Below are 19,762 nucleotides of genomic sequence, written 5' to 3' on the forward strand. Positions count from 1 at the left end.
TGAATAAAAGGTTATAATTTTGCTCTTATGAAATTGTATTGGGGCAACAAAAAAATGGTTATATTTTTAGTAGCAAATAGTTCATTGATAACCAGCCGAAACTGTTCATAATATAATGCAACGGATAATAATTTTCAATTATATCTACAATAAATGTCTTACTAACCGCTGAACCAATATGTTTCTTCTTTACAGCGTAGCTTCTCATAGGACCTGGGAAGGTTTATAACTACTATTCATCAGAAATCGGCCCTAGAAAGAAATTACTGCCCTCTAGTAGTAAAGTTTACTTGTTTGTAGGATTTGTTAGGATTTTAATAACCACTGAACCTATTGGGTTTTCTAATTTATTTACACAGGTCCCAGGATGTTTAAGTGCCCTCTCCCAACCCCTAGAAGTTAGAAAGAAGAAAAATAAATTATTGCATTGTGTTATATACAGCTTTCAGCGGACGGATAGTAAAATGAAAAATTACAAGATTAATTTCAGTTTATTGCCTAGCCCTAATTGATTTTTTGATTCTTGTTTAATTTTTTTTTTGAATACTGTCTAAAAAACAATAAAATGCATGATTTTTCAGTAATGCTCAGAACCAGTATAAATCAAGCGGACATTGGTTTCGAAGCCAAACTCAATATGCCGTTTTGTAGTAGAACTGTCTACACTAGCTGTGAAAGCGCGGAGAAACAAAAAGTTGGTTTAAAAAAAACTGGATCTATAGCACAGTTTAAGCTTTCTACTAGACCACGTTATATCTATGTTAAGTTCATTCACTTGGGACTAGAAAATTAATTAATCTTATTTAAATAATGATAAAAAGCTTTGCATCCGTGCGATATAATTTTTTTCAGCTGATACATAAAATGCCCTCCCTCAAAAATCAATTCATAGAAGGATTTTTCTTGGGGGAATGGAAGGGGTCAACCCCCAAAATCTAAATAATAAATTTAAGTACGCCAACCCAGGCCTTTACGTTTTGAAAAGCGAAGCATTTCTATGGTCGTTACCAGAAAGTCCGTAGGTCCTCTTATGGACTTCTATTTAAAACAAACTGATTTTTTAACTTTCCTAACAACCTTTCGTCCGTAATTTTTCGTTTTTGTTAATTTAAACAGTTTTGAATCGTCATATCGATTTCAAACTATTAGGTCCGGCTTAGAAAGTGAAGCATCTCTATAATTGTTACCAGAAATCATGTTAAATCACTCTATTTTTTTTACTTTTTTGACAACAAATTTAGTAAGTTTAAAATATCCTATTAATCTGCTATTCGGAATATGTTATAAGCGAAGCATCTCTATAATAAAGTCCTAAAAATGTAAGTATATTCTCAAACAGTATAATGTATATAAGCAGTTTTGCAATAAGTTGACTTACAATTTTCAGACTTATAAATCAATATTCTGCCTGTTCAGTTCTGACACTCTACAAGTGTCATTGTTCGTTTGTCTTATCTCTGAGCTCCGTTTTTATGGATGTTTGTTATCCTTTATCTCACATATATTTCTGCTATGTTTTAGAGGTATTATAAAAATGGCAATAAATTGGGAAATAATTCTCAGCATAATATTTCTTCAACAAACAGGTTATAATATTTATTTATCGTATGGTATTAAACTAAGGATATGTAGCTAAGCATAAAAAACCTTTGATGGAAAAACGAACAAAGTAAGTTGATTGTCATTAAATTTTTAAAAATTTGCAACAAAAAAATCAAAGAACATCACGAAACCTTCTTAAAAAATCAGTATTTTTGTCTTTTAAGGACTAGATGCACACAGGTCATAGGAATCTTCAATTAATTATTTAGTTGTTTATCTGAAATAGCAGCCGAGAAAATCTCATTTATCCAATAGCGGATGGACGGACAGACAAAGTGAATTATAGAGTAGCTTCTCTACTTAAAATTCGAATAAATTTATTTGACAATTTAAACATTGTACTATTCAAATATAAAAAAAGTCATTAAAACTTTTGTTGTGTAAGCCGCGCCGTTTCAACCGATATTTTAGAGTTACACCAAAAAAATGTAAAGGGTCTCAAGTGAGTGTGTCCTTGGAAGATTTGGATTACGACATTGCCTCTAGCTTTGTCAGGTAAGGACAGGGAGGATGGGGTTGTAAATTACACGGATACTCAAAGTTTTATAACCACATTTCTAATTTGTTGGCTCAAAAACTTTTGGTACTTTTATTAAAAGTTGAATCCCAGCTATTATAGTCCGCACTTTTTTCAACCAATAATTTGATTTATAAAGGGGTTAGTTTTGTGTGTTATCATTGGGAATTTACATCAATTTATCATCGTATTATAACTAGAAAAGTAAGGTACTTTTTTTCCCTATTGGTTCGAAAACCTGTATTCTTAAAGTTGAATACATGTCATTATAAAACAGTTATTGTAATCCTTTAGAAGAATACAAAAAATAAAATAAAGTTTTTCGCGTACTAGTGTTTTGACTTATTTACTACTAGCGGCTACGCCCCTAGAGGCCTCTAGTGGCACTTTAAATGTTGTTGTTTGTTAAAGTTAATTTTTTATGTACGATACCACCTTATTTGACGTTGAAGTCTCCCCTAAATCTTAAATTTTTTTGATTTTTTTGTCATTTCTCTTGGGGAGGTGGTGGTACCCTCCCCCAAAATAGTTATAAACCTTCCCGGGACTTATGAGAAGCTACTCTGTTAAGGAGAACCCGATCGGTTCAGCGGTTAGCGAGATCCTTCGGTACAGACACACAGACAGACAGACAAACATCCTGTTACTTTAGTATAAGGATTTATTTCGAAGATAAAGGAAATGGGTGGTGGGTGGACCTTTAAGGTAGAGCACCTTTTTAATTGTTCTTATTTTAAGTAATGCTGATTCACTGTGGTCAGAAAGAAAAATAAACTATAAATTTATCAATAATCCAAGGTAAACTTTCCTTTCGCACTTACAAATATTGTACAATCAGAAGAATAAAGATAAAAAAGAAATTTAACAAGGATGACAAAATCCATAAAAGCGAAGCTTTGAAACGGTAGGACAAACAAGCGTTAACACTTGTAGAGTATCAGATCTGAATAAGTAGAATTGAAATGTATAATTCTAAATAAAATTTTAAGTAAATATGTTGCAAAACTGCATTAACAATAAAAATAGAATACTGTTTAATGACATTTTTAGGACTTAAATACTTATAACATTGTACCTTATTGGAAATGTAGGAATCAGTATTGAAAAATCTGACAAAATTGATAACAATATCAAATACAAAAGGTTAAAAATCAACAAGTTTTAAATGAACGTACGGACTTTCTGGTAACAATCATAGAGTTGCTAAGCTTTCTAAATTGTACCTAACTGTTATAGTACTCAAAATGTAAAGTTTGAAATCAATAAGACAATTCTAACATGTATTAATTAAATGAAAATAGCAACCGTTACGTACGTACTTATAGATTGATGGAATGTTTGATTACTTATGTCCAACCACTAAGAAAGAACCTAGTAATAGTGTCTAACTTTTTATCTTTGTGACATAACAAAAGTCCAACTCTTTTTTAGGGGTTTCCTTTCCCATCTCCCCTCCCATCCTTCGATTTTTGTTACGTCACAAAGATAAAAATTTAGACACTATTACTAGGTCCCTAAGAAACTATGGCTACACACATGCATCAAAAAGAGTTTATCATAAAAAATTTTTAAGTCTGTAAACTCTTCTTTTCGGGTATAGTCCTTTCCACGACATCCCTCCATAAGGAGCGATTCTTCGTATTTTTCACAGTAGCTTTTCTCCTATTTCTAGCCCCTGCGGGGGGCTCTAACCCTGCGGGGCCAATTACCTAACCCTGTTGGGCAATCACCTAACACAATATAATCTAACCTAACCTAAAATAACCTATAAAAAGCCATTTTAAAAATACGAAGAATCGCTCTTTATGGAGGGATGTCGTGGAAAGGACTATACTTTTCTACTTTTCTTTATATTAGCTTTAATGAAACGGAAAAGAGAATTGTTCGTGGAATGATGAGATTAATTGAGAGTCAATTATCCACAGGTAATTTTCAACGCAAAGCTTTTCTATAATAAGGGTCAGTTCGACCATCATTCTGTACGTCCAGGACATTTTTGTGTAACAGTTAGTTAATTTAAGCATGTTAGAATTGTCCTCGAATTAGAATCGATTACAAACTTTGCATGATGATTCCTATTACAGTTAGGTACGATTTAGAAAGCATAGCAACTCTATAAACGTAAACAGAAAGTCCTGACGTCCATTTAAAGGATGCTGATTTTTTTACATTTTTGCATATTATCTGATTTTTTAAATACTGATTCCTATAACCACAAGTTACAATATCATAAGCGAAGCATCTCTATAATCAAATTCTAAAAAAGTATGTCCTTAAACAGTAGGGTCCGTCGATTTTGTACATTTTTATCTTAGCTATTGAATGGGAGTCAAAATTGTATTGAATCAGAACTATTGTGTTCCCTGAAAAGGCCTTGGGAGTAGAATCAGTAACTTTTGTCCATTTCAAAATATCTCGTTCCTAGCCTTAGAAATGACTAAAATACCATCATTTTTTTGAGAATTGGCCAACTTTTAAAGGTTTTTTGAGAGCTAGGAAGAAGATATTTTGAAACGGACAAAAACTGATTTTATTATATCAGTTGTTTTCTAGGGGCTCTATTTTGGAGAAAGGAGGTAGAAAATAAGTCCAAAACCTCAGAGGACATAAATTTAAAATAAAATAGCCTAAAACAATCTAACCTATCAGTTCAGCGGTTAGCAAGATCCTTTAGTACAAATAGACAGCAAACTTACAGACATTCTGTCACTTTCATATACTTTATTATATTTAGGATGCATTGAATTTATAGAAGTCCCCGACGAAGTTGATTGTATTGAACATTGTGTCAGATTTATTAAATCTGAAAATGATTGTAAAGCAAGTATAGGTTAGTTAGAGTAAAGGTTTTTAAATGTATTGTGTTTTTGGCGCTTTCAAACAAAATATCACGGTGGGCACTTATACCCCTTCCCCCCCCCCCTTTTTGGGAATAAATTGAAAATAAGTTTTCTTGTCCGACAGCACCCAAAATTTCTTTTAATGAAAACTCACTTTGTTTGACTGCTCTTGACCATCTAGTAGTAAATTGTTTAATATTTCTAAGCTTCTCTACTTATTGATGTAGTCATTCCTGTTCACTATTTGATAACAAATGAAATCAAGCATATATTTACTACTACCTCTATTGTTAACAAAGATGCAACTTGTAATGATATGTTCCAAGTTTGATGGAAATGAGTCTTCCACAAATCTTCCCCCCCCCCCACAAGGTCTTGTGAAAATTATAAATGAAGTATTGTTGTAGTTCCTAGTCAAATTCAAATATTATGTTTTAGTATGTAATTTTTATGTTTTCAATGCGTCTAGGGTTTCTTGTTCGTTTGTGTTTTACGAATACTAAACATTACATCATTTTATCAAACGGAGTAATTTGTTTATTATGTTTTAAAGATGTACATCAATTTATAGTCTAATATCTTATCCCGACTAGCGGCTAACCCCCCCCCCCCCCTAGAGCCCTTTGAGGGCCCTTGAAGTTTGGGGTTGAAGTTATCACCCCCCCAAATGTAATTTATTTTTTTAAACAGGAAGGGCAATACACAGTTTTTGTTTAGGACTTGTGAAAGCAGAGCCACAAGTGTCACTTAGTTCTCCGTGCTTTGATGATAACGGTAAATTTATGTAAAACAATTAGAACAAAACCCATTTAAGCAATGCTCATAAAATAAAACAGACAGCCAAACGAACAACGCATTTGATATTTAACATTTTTCATAAAAAGTCAGAAGAAACACTTCTAAATGATACCAAACTTTCGCGGGAATCACCATGCAATTGAAAATAAATTGGTGGCGTTTCAGACATGCCTTTTTGGGCGTAAGGACAGACCGACCCTAAAATGAAAATATATCAACTATATATTTTGATGAAACCAAAAGACTTTTGATGTTAAGTCATATAGAATATAGGATATAAGATTATATTAAGGACCAGCGGTCAGACAAAGAAAATTATAGAGTAAGCAAGCTACTTAAGTAGAGATGCCATAAAAACAAGTATAATAGTTATTTCTCGCATCGTATTATATACAGCTTTCCGCGGATATAGAATGTACAATTATGAGATTAAAACTATGTTTTTTAGCCCCGAGGTGACGAAGTCACCGGCTAAAAAAACTAGTTTTAATCTTATGATTGTACATTTCTATATTCGTAGAATGCTGGATATAATACGATGCTAGACATAGTTTTTTCGTATGGATGAGAACCGGTTCCTATCCACCGGATTCGAATGAATACGAGAAAATTTATTAAACTGTTTTTATCCTATTTTTGAATGGGGGGTCAAAAATATACTAGGACACCTATAGAATCAGACTGCAGAGCCCAAATTTAAATTAAGTCCCCAATAAACTTTTTTTGGGGGATTTAAAAATTAATTTTTAGTGTTGCTGTAATCATTTTGACCAAAGCAAAAGCTCTTTTTTTTCTTCGGGTAATATTGTGGCTTACAGAACATTTTTATATAATTCACTTTATATTGATACAATGAAAAAACATTACTCTGTTCATTGGAAATAATTTTTTTTCCAAAAAAATTAATTTCATTGAAAAATCTAACATTTACAATAAAACAAATAATTCTGAAATCTAACCAATAAGAAGTCTTGTTTTATATAATTCTTTACAATTCAAAAAAAGAGTGTTTTCACAAAGTGACGTATTTCCAATGTAGTTAAATATTTTTTATTTAATTAAAATGAAAAGAATGAAAACCATACACATAAAAGATACACAAAGAGAACACAAACATGTTAATGATAATTCGTTGATATATTATAAAGAATTAACTTTTTAGTGAATTTTTATAGTAAAATCATAAGGCCTAATTTTACTCTATACCAGAATACAATATTTAAGAAGCAAAACACTCTAAAAGCTACGAATTTTACCCAAATAAAAAAAAGACCTTTTGCTTCGGTCAAAATGATCACGGCAACAGTAAAAATTAATATTTAAATCCCCTCAAAAAAGTTTATTGGGGACTTAATTCAAATTTAGGCTCTGCTGTCTCATTCTACTGGTGTCATAGTATATTTTTTATATACGTTTTAAAAATAGGTTAAAAACAGTTTAAATATTGAGGTGGAACAGTTTTGCACGAGCTGGTCCATGTTCTTGGAGCTGTTCATGAACACAACAGGTAACCAAGGGCAGGGGTAGCTGTTCTAACCAACAATTATACAAAAAAATCACGAAACCCTATAAGGTATGTGGTGGTATGTTTTGTTTTTGTCATGTAACTGAAGAGGGGTGGGAAAAAAGGGAAAGGGGGTTGTGGGGAAATTTTCCTTTAGAGCTGTTTTTCAGACTATAATTCCCTTTTCCCTGAATCAAGGGATCTCAGGTGCTGTGAATCCAACAATTTGTAATCTATAGCTTAAATCACATTGTTTGTCTCAGTATGATAAATTATTGATTATGATTATCTATATTTTACGTGATTGCTAAATCCTGTATGATAAATCCTGTAAGTACTTTTTAATAAGTGTAGCAACTCTGTGAGAAAGGGTGTTTTAAAACAAACAAATAATCGCTACACTTTTTTTTCAATATTATTCCTACAGTTATGTCAAAAATTAACCCAATTCATACTCAAACAGTGACAATAAGAAAATAACATTAAAAACCATAAATTTCAAGAATAGCCTTTCTGGAGAATTTTTCTCTACATGGAGAGTGTATATCCTTGATAGCCTTTTTTGTCTGTTGCAAAGGATCTCGCTAACCGCTGAACCGATATGGTCCTCCTTTACAGTGAAGCTTCTTATGGGTTATCTTATTTTTTGGACACAATAACCATGCTTCTAACTCAATTTGGCATAAAAAAAGACAGACCCCATCAAACCCTGAGACATGACAGTTCTGTCTTGTTCCCGAAGTTTGACAGGCCTTTCTTTTTGCTGCCAAATTGGCTAGAATTGTGGTTAAGGTGTCTATAGAAAGGTACATCAACAACTCTATCTATTGGATTTTAAGTAATTAAGACGGTTTATTCTTTTTAAATCTCCATGTAGAGAAAAATTGTCCACAAAGGCTAGATATCAAACTGTAGTACTCTGGATGGGTGAGTAGGTTCGAAATTCAATATTGTTTGCTCATTGTCATTGCTTAAGCATGAATTGACTTGTTTTTTTTATTAGTTTTTGACCTAAATTAAATGGTTTATATTGAAAAAAGTGAAGCAATTTTTTTAAAACCTTTTATTATACCAAAAAGTCTCAATTTTAAACACATTTATTTTCAGCTTTTTTAGTAAAAAAATATTTAATTCACTTGATTTGTGGAATATTGATACCTAGTATGATAAGGTACAATGTTACAAGCACCGTATCTGTATAATTAGGTCTAAAAATGTAAGTTTTCTGTTTTTGTTTTTAAATTTTCGGATACATACAAAATTATTTCATTTATAATGATGTTAAATATTACATGTGTAAATCTACTTGTGTTGATATTCATTCGTCTATTTGTTGATCTCCGCTTTTATAGATGCTGTCATACTAGTTTAAATTTTAGGCCTGATAGAGACAAATATGTGACCCTAGAAAATGGAACAATTCTTGAAAAGTCAAGACCAGCTTTTGAAGTGAGAGAGTCTTACAGCGAAACGTATCAGGAATATTCAATGTATCAGAAATAGGAATTAGAGAGTAAAGTTATTGGTTGAAAAGTTTGCACACTGCATGTTTTCAATAAAAGTTACAAATTTTTTAATACAAAAAATAAGGGAACGTGTTTATAAAACCTTGGGTACAAGTAATATGATAAAAAGTTGAATGATCCCACAAGGGATCTTAAGGGATATGACAATTGACGAGAAATTTATGTACACCCTCAACATACGATGAATACAAATACACCTACAATTATTTAAGTAAAAGTTTGTAAACTGAAGGTTTGTACCCTATTTTTTTTTAATTCCCAAAGTTTTTAAGCTAACAAAAGACCAGTATTATTTAGAGTCCAATGTCCCATCCCCCCTGTCTAGAATTAGATAGCCAAGAAATTCATAATACATTGATTAAAAATTTAGACAATATATGATGTATTTAGTGTTATGCACTATCCTGAAGGTGTCGGCTGTCTTCCTAACACAACTTGTTTGCAAGTTAAAGAACCATACAAGTAATATATCTTCTATAATACAAAGTAGAATGATGTCTGTCCGTCCGTCTGTCTGTCCCTTAAGATCTAGGTAACCACTGAACCGATCGGATTCTCTTCTTCAGGAAATATTTACCTACTAGTCCTGTGGTGGTTTTAGGCTATTTACTTGGGGGGTTGGACATCCCCCACCCTCCACCCCCAAAAAAATCCCCCTAAATTTTTTTTAAAAAGTTCGAAAATATTTTTATATTTATATTTTATATTTAAAATTTTTTTTTCATTTTTTTTAATTACCTCATGGGGCAAAGTCTCTAGAGGCTAGAGACGAAGCCTCTAGTATGATTAAATATAGTATATGCATTACTTCGTCAAATAAATGGCAGAAAGTTTGTGTGCAGAATCAATTATATGATCATTGATCACTCTACAAAACATCATGTCCGTTTTTCTCTCAATTATGCTTTTCATTTCCTTCCAAATGATGAATTTTCTTCTCTATTATCCATGGATGTTATCATCCTTATTTAAATTGAATTTAAAATAAAACACTTGTTAATAATATTTTTCTAAAATTTAAATAATTTTATTTAGGAGCAAATTTGAGGAAAGAGGACTTTTGAAGAAATATCCAGTTAGTATAATAAACTATTTTGGGTACTTTCTCACAGGGGCCGATAAAGCACAGAAGCCCATCCCTCCTCTTATTTTTAAGCTAAATTGAAAATAATGAGGAGTGGAGTTATTTTCATCATATATCTAACATCTAAAAATTGAATTTAAGCTTTTTTAAAATTACCATCTTTTGTTTTAGTCTGAGTTATCGGCTGCAGATGTTTTTGAGCTATCATTGGCTTATAACTGTCCTGTTAGATCAAATATCTTGGTAAGACATTTGTTTAACTTTTTTGACAACTTTTTTTGTTTGATATAATTATTCCTTTCAGTTGAATTTTTAAATGTTGGCTCTAGGACTATTTTGTATGATGTTATAAGCAAAACATCTCAGTTTCTGGATGCTGACATCCTTACTAATCTATTAATAATCTGAAGCTTTATTAGGAGAAATATATTGAGTATGTTATGGATATTCTGGAGGCAGAACAAGGTAAAAAAAGGAATTTTTTATCCATTATCAAATATTTTTTCAAATCTTATCTTTGTAAAGGTAATACCTAGGAGGAGGTATTTCACCTAGAAGTTTAATTAAACACTGTGGAGTAAAATTAGGAAATCCACTATGAAAAGACAGAAAAAGATTGATGTGATGTCCTTTAATAACAATTGAAATTAGGAACCTAGTAATAGTGTCTGACTGATTATGACGTAAGAAAAAAAATTAGCCAATGAGAGGCCACTATAAATTTTACTATTGGTCAACAATGACCTCTCATTTGCTAATTTTTTTTCTTACGTCATAATCAGTCAGACACTATTACTGGGTTCGAAATTAGGTACAGGCTCCTTGGAAAATGTTGAGGTTCATCAGTTAAACATCCTACAGATTATGAAGGTTACAATAATATTCTAATATGGATTAAAATATGATTAATTTCCCTTGGATTTGAACCGGTTCTAAGTTAAACAAAATTAAGAGGGGCGTGAGTTGTAGAGGGAATAATAAGAAATGTGATATTTTGTTGTCAGGGGTTAGATACCCCCCCCCCCCCCCCAAGTGAAGAGAGAGAGGTTGACAGATAGTTGGTTGTATCCACCATCCTTAATTTTTCTGGGGAGGGTGGAAACACCACTTTCGGCACGCTTCATTTTAGTAATTTTCGAATAAAAATATTGAATCTATGTCTTGGTCAAATATTGGGAATAGTCAGGGATAAGGGATAGGAAACCTGGCCATTAATTAGGTCCCAGCCTAGATTCTAAAGGGATATTGCAACTTTTACCAATTCTACCAATTTTACCTAATTAAATGTCGTCACTGGCGGACGCTTCCAAGTAGCTATCGCTCTAAACCAATAAGGATCGGCCTGTTTTGTATCAACCAATCACCAATTGACGGATGAGAATATAATAAAACGCTGCAATGAAAAAAATTATCTTGTCTGCTTCTAAATAAATTTAGAAGCAGACAATTCTAGGAAAATAATGATCTGTCTGCTTCTTAAAAAAATAATAGAAATGGTGTTTGATCACATTAGCTTAATTATTAAATCGCCTTTAGAGTTTCACATTAAAAAATACCATACATAAAAAACAAAAATAGAGGGATTATTTTTTAGGAAGTGCGTAGCTAAGAATATTCAATTGGCAGTTTATAAATAAAGTGTTGTATTTCAAATTTTAAAAATTTTATACGGAATTGATAAAACACATTAACCTTAATTTTTGTACTTTTAGCTAATTTGTACACTAAGAGATATAAGTTTTCCGGAATTGTAATGTAGGGAGTAGATTTGTAATCTGCATCAAATTTTAAGGATTTTTTATAAAATTCGTTTTTTGTATAATTCTTTATCTAAAAGCGGAAATACAAATTAAGTTAATTAATTTTGGCATCCGTGATTGGTGGATTTAAAAAATCTGCGCTCTGATTGGATGTCGTACATCATTCAACCAATTAGAGCGCAGGTAGTTTAAAATCCACCTATCCTATTGGTCAAAATTAATTAACTTAAAATGTTTTTCCGCTTTTAGATAAAGAATTTTACAAAAAACGAATTTTATAAAAAATCCTTAAAATTTGATGCAGATTTCAAATCTACTCCCTACATTAAAATTCCGGAAAACTTATATCTCTTATTGTACACAGTACAAATCTATAATTACATAATAGTATCCATAGAAGTTGATAGAATGTTATCCATTGCTTATTTAATAATTTATTTATTTTCAATTTTAATTAGCAATGATATTTTCAAATAAAATGTTTACTCATAAATAAAATTAAAAATAACACAACCTAAAATCTGTCAGAGACAAACCCAATGATAGCCTTCTGAAAAATTGAAATTACTAGAGTAAAAGATAAAAAAATTATGGGAGAAAAAAAATCAAAACATAATTTTAACAAACGCCATTTATATATTGGGTAAAAAAGATATATTTTTACTTAAGGCTAGCTACCTGAATTTATTCTATTATCTTCTTTGGACTTATTTAGTTATTTCATTATTCTAGTTGATAGTTGTCAATACTAACTACTGCAGCATCCCGAAACTGGTTTTTAGGCCTAGTTGGAAAATAGGCCTGGAATAATATTTTCTTACGTTTCCCATCCCTTATCCCTGGGAATAGTCCCTTTCGTGGCTAGATTATATTGGGTTAGATGATTGCCCCACAGGGTTAGACAATGGGCCCCGCAGGGGCTGGAAATAGGAGAAAAGCTACTGTGAAAAATACGAAGGTGCGTTGCCACGAATGGGACTATACCCCAAATGTTTAGCTACAGTTAAAGATACACAAATCGGTATTTTTTGGGGGGTCAATTCAACTTGAAATTTTTGAGTTTGTAAAGCTCTCTTATTAATTAAGACTTTAGCTGGAAATACTGAAATTAAGAAAAAAGACGATCAAGAATGCAAGGTAAGTTAAAAGATTATTATCTAAATTCAAGGATGTTTGTCTGTCTGTTCTAATATATTTTGCTGAATGATGTCTCCTTTAGCAAAGCTTCTTGTAGGCCCTAAGAATGTTTTAAACTTTTTTAGGCGAAAGTACCTTTACCCCCCAGTGAAAAACTCATCTCTAGAATTAATCCCCTCCATTTTTTATAGGTTTATGCTAAACTTGAAGTAAAATACAGCGTCAACCTTCTCTCCCTTTATTTAAATTACCTTTATATGACTCCAGGGGCGAAACTGCTTGTTATTTTTTAGAAGCGAAGCTACTCTATATTTCACTTTGTCCGTAAGTCCGTCCGTCCGAAACGCTATGGGGGTAAAGTGATTTTCTCGGCTCCTATACAAGATAGACAACTTAAATTTTTAGTGAAGATTCCTATGACATATGCCCATCTAATCTATACATTGTTTTGTCCATCTGTCTGTTATTTGGGATTTTCAAGTTTTCGTGATTTTATCAATTCCTTTTTAAGATGGAGGGCTGAAAACTTCAGGGATTAATTAATTTTAGATTCTACTTATTTTAACGAAGTCTTGATAAGATTTGTCTATTAATTGGGTGCTAGATCGATTCCTAGATTTTTAGGTTTTCTTGATTTTCTCGATTCCTATTCCGGATTGACGGCTGAAATTATCAGGGATTGAACATGCTCATATTATACATATTTCCATCAAGTTTTATCAAGATTCGTCTACTAATTGCGGTGCTAGATTGATTCCTAGATTTTTAAATTTCGTGATTTTAAAGGTTGCGTGATTTTAAAGGTTTTCTGAGCTGGATCTTTAAATCATTTCAATGGTGATTTAAACCACCCCGCGCGAAATTTCAGCCAATCACAGTGGCGCATTTTTAAAATGCAGCGCTGTGATTGGCTGAAATTTTGGCGCGCCCCGATCTAAATCACCACTAAAATGATTTAAAGATCAAGCTCTGTTTTACCTATTTTATCATGTTAAATGTTTATTGTATGACACTGCTCTATAGTAAATTTTCCTCCAATATCTATTCATATATTTTGAGCTTTGCTACTTATGGATGTTGTCATACTTGTTATAAACCAAGGACAATACTAACTATATACAAAAATTTTTTTTAGAGTAAATCTGAAGAAATCAAAGAGCTACAAAGAAAACTAGAGGTAGGTATAAAGTATTATAATTAATGTATGAAATTAATAAACTATTAGGTATGAAACTAGTAGTCTATGTCGATCTTTTACCATTAGATTTTAGTGGTCGTTGCTGCCATATTATAGAAATGTAATGATTCCTGACATTTATTTTTATGCTGACTTTGTATGGAATTAACTAAAATACTTTATAACTTTATGAATTTATTACTGAAAAATCAACCACCGAATTCCAAGTTCTTATGGGAGCTATAAACCTGCAGGGCACTATATTGTTGTTGCATAACCCTTCCAAAACCTAACTTTAATGATTGAACTAAAAGTATTTGCTTAAACCTCATTTTTTTAAAAGAGAAATTACAAAAAATATCTTAAATAACCTTTTTTTCTTCTATATTTTAGGCAAAGCAAAACGATTTTGATAAAGTACTGAAGGTATAATTATTTTTGGGTAGCAAAGCTACTCTATAATTCAAAATGTTCGTCTGTATGTCTATCAAATAAGTGACTTTTTCTACACATATTCAGGATAAACTGAAATTTCATATCCATAATTATGGAGCACAATCCTTATACTAAAGTAACAGGATGTTTGTCTGTTTGTTTGTCTGTGTGTCTGTACCGAAGGATCTCGCTAACCGCTGAACCGATCGGGTTCTCTTTAACAGGGTAGATTCAAGAAGGTACCGGGAATGTTTTTAACTATTTTGGGGGAGGGTACCACCACCCTCCCAAGAGAAATAATAAAAAATCTAAATTTTTTTTACGTTCTCATTTTTAAAAAGAGAGTTCAACGCAAACATAAACGTCAAACGCAAATATTTTAAATATAAAAAAAACATTTCAAGTGCCACTAAAGGCCTCTAGGGGCGTATCCGCTAGTTAATTATAAAACAGGCTGTTTAATGTCTATATTAATAAGCTTCTACTTTTTGTATTTCTTCTAGGATATCTTTTTTATGATTCACCACTTACAGATGCTGTCATCCTTGTTTTACTAACAAAGCTACTATTTTAATGCTCGTGTCTGTCTGTTATGTTTAATTGTTTACTGTTCTTTTCTCATCCAAGCTTCAACTTTCAATGTTGCGCTATACTATTGAACATATAACAATCAATCTTGTTTGTTTTAGATTTTGACAGAAAAAACACTTGGTTTGACTCCTGAAGAAGTACTTGAATTTTCAGGTTATTGTTAGTGGAGTGGGAGGAGCGTGAGCGACCGACATGACAGACGGATTTGCTAAGACCTAGTTCTATACAGAAGATTCGCTTCTACCCAATGACACAGGGTACATTTATACAAGTTTATTGAAGGCAAACACAAACGTAACACAGGCCATTACAATAAAATTTAGTTTGAAAATCCCGATCTTAACTAGACCAATGCCATCTAGCTATACAAGATGCGCAGATTTCATTTCTGGCAACTAGAAAATCCAAAGAAATCTAATATTAGAAAAATAATTTCAAGTTAAAATTTCATCCGCAGAGATGGGTTCTTAAAAGATGCCGCGTTTTTTCGACAATTTTTTAGACATTGATTGATTGAACGAAGACGATGGGATTTCAACACAGAGTATACAACATAAAAATTCAAAATTTTAAAATTATTTTTTAGCCATTTGTATATTGTCTAATACATCTTAAATCCATTTTTGCTGCATATTTATTTATGCATCTTTTTAGAGCTGTGTTAGACATTATACAAATGGCTAAAATAATAATTTAAAATTTTGAATTCTCAAGTTGTATACTCTATTAAAATCGTACGGGGCATTGATCTTCAAGATGGAATAAGGTTTTTAACAGAGTATACAACTTTAGAATTCAAAATTTTAAAATTATTATTTTGGCCATTTGTATAATGTCTAATACAGATCTAAAAAGATGCATTAATAAATATGCAGCGAAAATGGATTTAAGTTGTATTAGACATTATACAAATGGCTAAAATAATAATTTTAAAATTTTGGATTCTTATGTTGTATACTCTGTGTATCGTCTTCGTTCAATCAAGCAATGTCTAAAAAATTGTCAAAAAACGCGGCATCTTTTAAGAACCCATCTCAGGAGCTTACACTTATCCATGATAAGAAAAACAAATTGCCATATTTTTAAATTCTTTGCAAGTTTAGTTTTATGAAGTTTAAAAAAACCACTCTGGATATAATTTATTGCTAATTTTGTGTGACCTTAGCAAAGCAACTGATAAAATTAAAAATGACCATTGAGTAAATCCATTCAGAAGTGGTTTTATGAAGAATTTTATAAAAGTAAACTTGTACAAAACTTAAGCATAAAAATCTTTGTTTTTTTTGTCATGATTGCGCGAGAACTCCTAGTGGATGAAAATGGAACTTGAAATTTTCAAACTTAATTTTCTCAAAATTAGATTTCTTTAGATTTTCTATTTGCCAGATATGAAATCTACGCATCTCTCAAAGCTAAATGGCAATGATTTAGTTAAGATTGGGAATTTCAAACTAAAATTTTACAGTGTGGCAATGCATTGAATATCTAAGACAAATGATAAACATAACTATAATATGCACGAGGAAATCATTATGCAGAGGTGCACAGCTACACTATCAGTCAGACTGTCCTGCCAGCTACATATATTGAGAATCTCCGTTGAGTTCTCACAAAATCCTAAAATGATTTAGTTTTCCATTTTTGGGAAGCTTCATAAACAGGCTATTTTATTGTAAATTTAAGTTTTAGGGTGAGTTTAGTTTATTTTTAGACTTTTTTGCGTAAATTCTAGGGGTGTATTTTATTTTTCATTCCATTTAAAAGTATGAAATTTTGCTCTTATTTCTGACAGACAGATGTACATTTGGACTGACATGCAGACACACAGACAGACATTGGTTAACTTTGTATCAAAGATGATTTTAGGACTTCAGTGTAAAATGTTCCTTGTAACTATTAATACCAAAAATCTAAGAACTTTAGAGGCTGCTAACGGCCAAACAGTGGAATGTATAGATTATGTCCGCACAAAATTGTAACCCACAAAAGAAGGCCTACAATTAATCTGGAATAGTCATTTTAATAATGTACAGTTATCTCCCAGCGTACAGAAATGCGCGAAAGAGACTTATTTTACTTCAGTGAAGCTTTCCCTGTGCATCATAGATTCTTGGCTATTCCAGATCATTTGTAGGGCTTCTTAGGCCACTTAACACGGTGTGTGGGCCTGATTAACGTCTACATTAATCCGTTTTGCAGCTAGCAGTCTTTAAAGTTCATAGTTTTTGGATCATTACAAGAAACATTTTACCGTGAACTGCACTAGATCCTAGTTTTAAAAACATTCAGGCGAAGAACAATGTTTGAAGTATGGTATATTAGATGAGACTGACAGAAGTACTGCTCATGGACAGGAACATATTATTTAATCTTCACACACCCAACACTGACTTTTTTAAAAGCGAAGCTTTTCTATAATTAGGGTCGGTCAGTCCGTCCGTCCGTTCATCCGTCTGCCAGTCCGTAACGGATAGCTCTTTTCGTTAATTTAGGCATGTTAGAATTGTGCTATCGATTTCAAACTTTGCATGGTTATTCCTGTAGTAGTTAGGTACAATTTAGAAAGCGTAGCAACTCTATAATCGCTACCAGAATGTTCATACGTTAATTTTAAACATTTTGATTTTTAACTTTTTTAACAACAAATTTTTATATGATAGAATCATTCGATTGATCTGATTTTTGGAATACTGATTCCTAGGACAACAAAGTACAATGTTATAATTAAAGCATCTCTATACTCAAGTCTTAAAAATGTAAGCATGTCCTTAAACATTATCCTGTATTAGCGCAGTTTTTTACAAATTTGCTTAAATTTTGTTTCTAATTATGTTATACATTCATATTCTGATTATTCAGTTATTGAACTCTGTAAGTGTTAATGTTTGTTTGTACTACCGTTTTAGTGCTTCGCTTTTATGGATGTTGTAATCCTTGTTTTTTTTATTATTTGAATGTAAATTTCTCCGTTAACTTTTTATTCCATCTTTGCATGTTATGACCATTTATCGGTCTTGTTTTGTGGGCAAGATTAATGAATATTGTAGGAAGATTTTGTGGATAATATAAAAACCGATTTTACTCAAAGTGTCCGCTGGACAGGAACTGGCTGGTACAGATTTCTTCAACAGGAACTTATTATATTGATTCTAAAGAGTTCAGCGACTATATTACAAACATTAATTTACATAATCAAGGATGTACATCAATATATCGTCCATTGCTCTGTCCCCAAAAAAATATATTATAAGGATAAGTAACCTAAAAGTTACTAAACTTTATTAGAATAAAATTTTTGTGTTAAATAAATATAAGAGGTTAATTACAGGTAACTAAAAGGATAAGACCATGGACATAAAATTCATGTACAACCCTAATGACCATAAAATTACCCTTTCTGTAAATTGGTTGAAAAGTGATGACACTTTTAGTTTTAACTTACTAATCAAGGTAATAGCTAACAAATAAGTAAACATGTTTATCAATCTTTATCCAAAGTCCCCTCATTAATATATAATTAAGTTTAATTGGAACAGGCTGGCAGAATTCTGGCGCCATCAACACCTGGATTCGGGTCCTGCGGCACCTATGCTCCAGGCTGGACCAATTCTAGCCTCCCAGAGGCACATGGAGAGACAGTGGACATAACGCTGTGCTTTGATCTGACCACAGAGAATGGATACGGCAGGGATTGTGAGTATTCGAGAATAGGCAGGAGTAATGGAATAACAATAAATATACAAAATATAGATGAACAATTCCTAAATTGAACCAATTAGACACAGTGTAGGAACAACGCGACCACATTATTGGTGAGAAAGTGTACTCATTTTAGTACAATGAGGCATTTGTTTAATTCAATCGCTCGTATTACTGGATTAAATTAGTTTTTAAGTTGGTAGGGTTTCTGATTTAATATTTTATCCTGAGATCATAGGTATATTAGAGTCGGCCAAAAGATGCCTATTCCAAGGCAAAAATTCAAATCATCAAATTATTTATGATAACCAAATAATTATAATAGCAATAACTAGAACTACAAAAATAAGAAAAATATTATATTGAAGGATAAAGTTTATATTTTATTATTAAAATCTCACTTAATACTGAACTAATTGAGATTTCTATTTTGAACCAAGATTTAAGTTTTGGAATGTTTTCCTACTATTTTTCTGCCTTACCCTACCTTCAATTACAGATTCCTTGAAGCTAGGAGTGCAGCAGCTAATATTAGTTATTCCATTTTAATAAAAATTCAAGGGAAAGTGACAAATTGTGGAAAGTACTACGTGTATTATCTGAGTGATACACCCATAGGAGGACGTTATAGATACTGTGGCGCTAATTAATCAACAAGTTATTTACCACGCCCAGGGGACATTGAACTTCAATATTTTCTGGTTTCCAAAATTTTAATTTACACTCTGGACGTAAAATCTTTAGGGCTTTCAACAAATCTTAATTGGGCTGGTATTACAAACTAGATGTCTTGAAACTTTAAGATTAATTAAGACTCAACAATTAAAAAAATTGTAAGCTAATGAATGCGATTAAATAAATTTTAAAACTTTGGGCACCAGTAAAATTTAAGTCCAATATTCCCTTCCTTTAGATACTTTTTTCCTGTTTAATTTTGTTTTCTATAATTGTTGTAGATAAATAAATAACACACTTGATAAAATTTTGGAATAAAACTTCCTTTAAGAAAAAATTACTAGGGGCATAGCAACATTTAACTTTCATTTATATAGAAAACTTAATTTTATTAAAAAACAACCCGTCAAAATAATA

General features: G+C 31.7%; 1 protein-coding gene across 1 annotated transcript; it reads left to right on the forward strand.

Moving 5' to 3' along the window:
- The first annotated feature begins 1,525 nt into the window (after window positions 1-1,525).
- On the forward strand, window positions 1,526-19,637 carry LOC145305656 (uncharacterized). Its single transcript, XM_080147363.1, has 21 exons — window positions 1,526-1,586; window positions 2,037-2,097; window positions 2,858-2,917; window positions 3,977-4,044; window positions 4,854-4,949; window positions 5,677-5,733; window positions 7,207-7,264; window positions 8,641-8,738; window positions 9,156-9,249; window positions 9,823-9,862; window positions 10,043-10,114; window positions 10,291-10,336; window positions 10,683-10,741; window positions 12,718-12,768; window positions 13,904-13,945; window positions 14,339-14,371; window positions 15,070-15,124; window positions 17,261-17,323; window positions 18,017-18,097; window positions 18,503-18,682; window positions 19,232-19,637. The coding sequence occupies exons 1-21, from the start codon at window positions 1,535-1,537 to the stop codon at window positions 19,318-19,320; spliced, it is 1,455 nt and encodes a 484-aa protein (XP_080003489.1). The 5' UTR covers window positions 1,526-1,534; the 3' UTR covers window positions 19,321-19,637.
- Window positions 19,638-19,762: the final 125 nt, after the last annotated feature.

This window comes from Acartia tonsa, chromosome 14, assembly GCF_053477335.1.
Source record: "Acartia tonsa isolate MP-2025a chromosome 14, ASM5347733v1, whole genome shotgun sequence".
Classification (NCBI taxonomy): Eukaryota; Metazoa; Arthropoda; class Copepoda; order Calanoida; family Acartiidae; genus Acartia; species Acartia tonsa.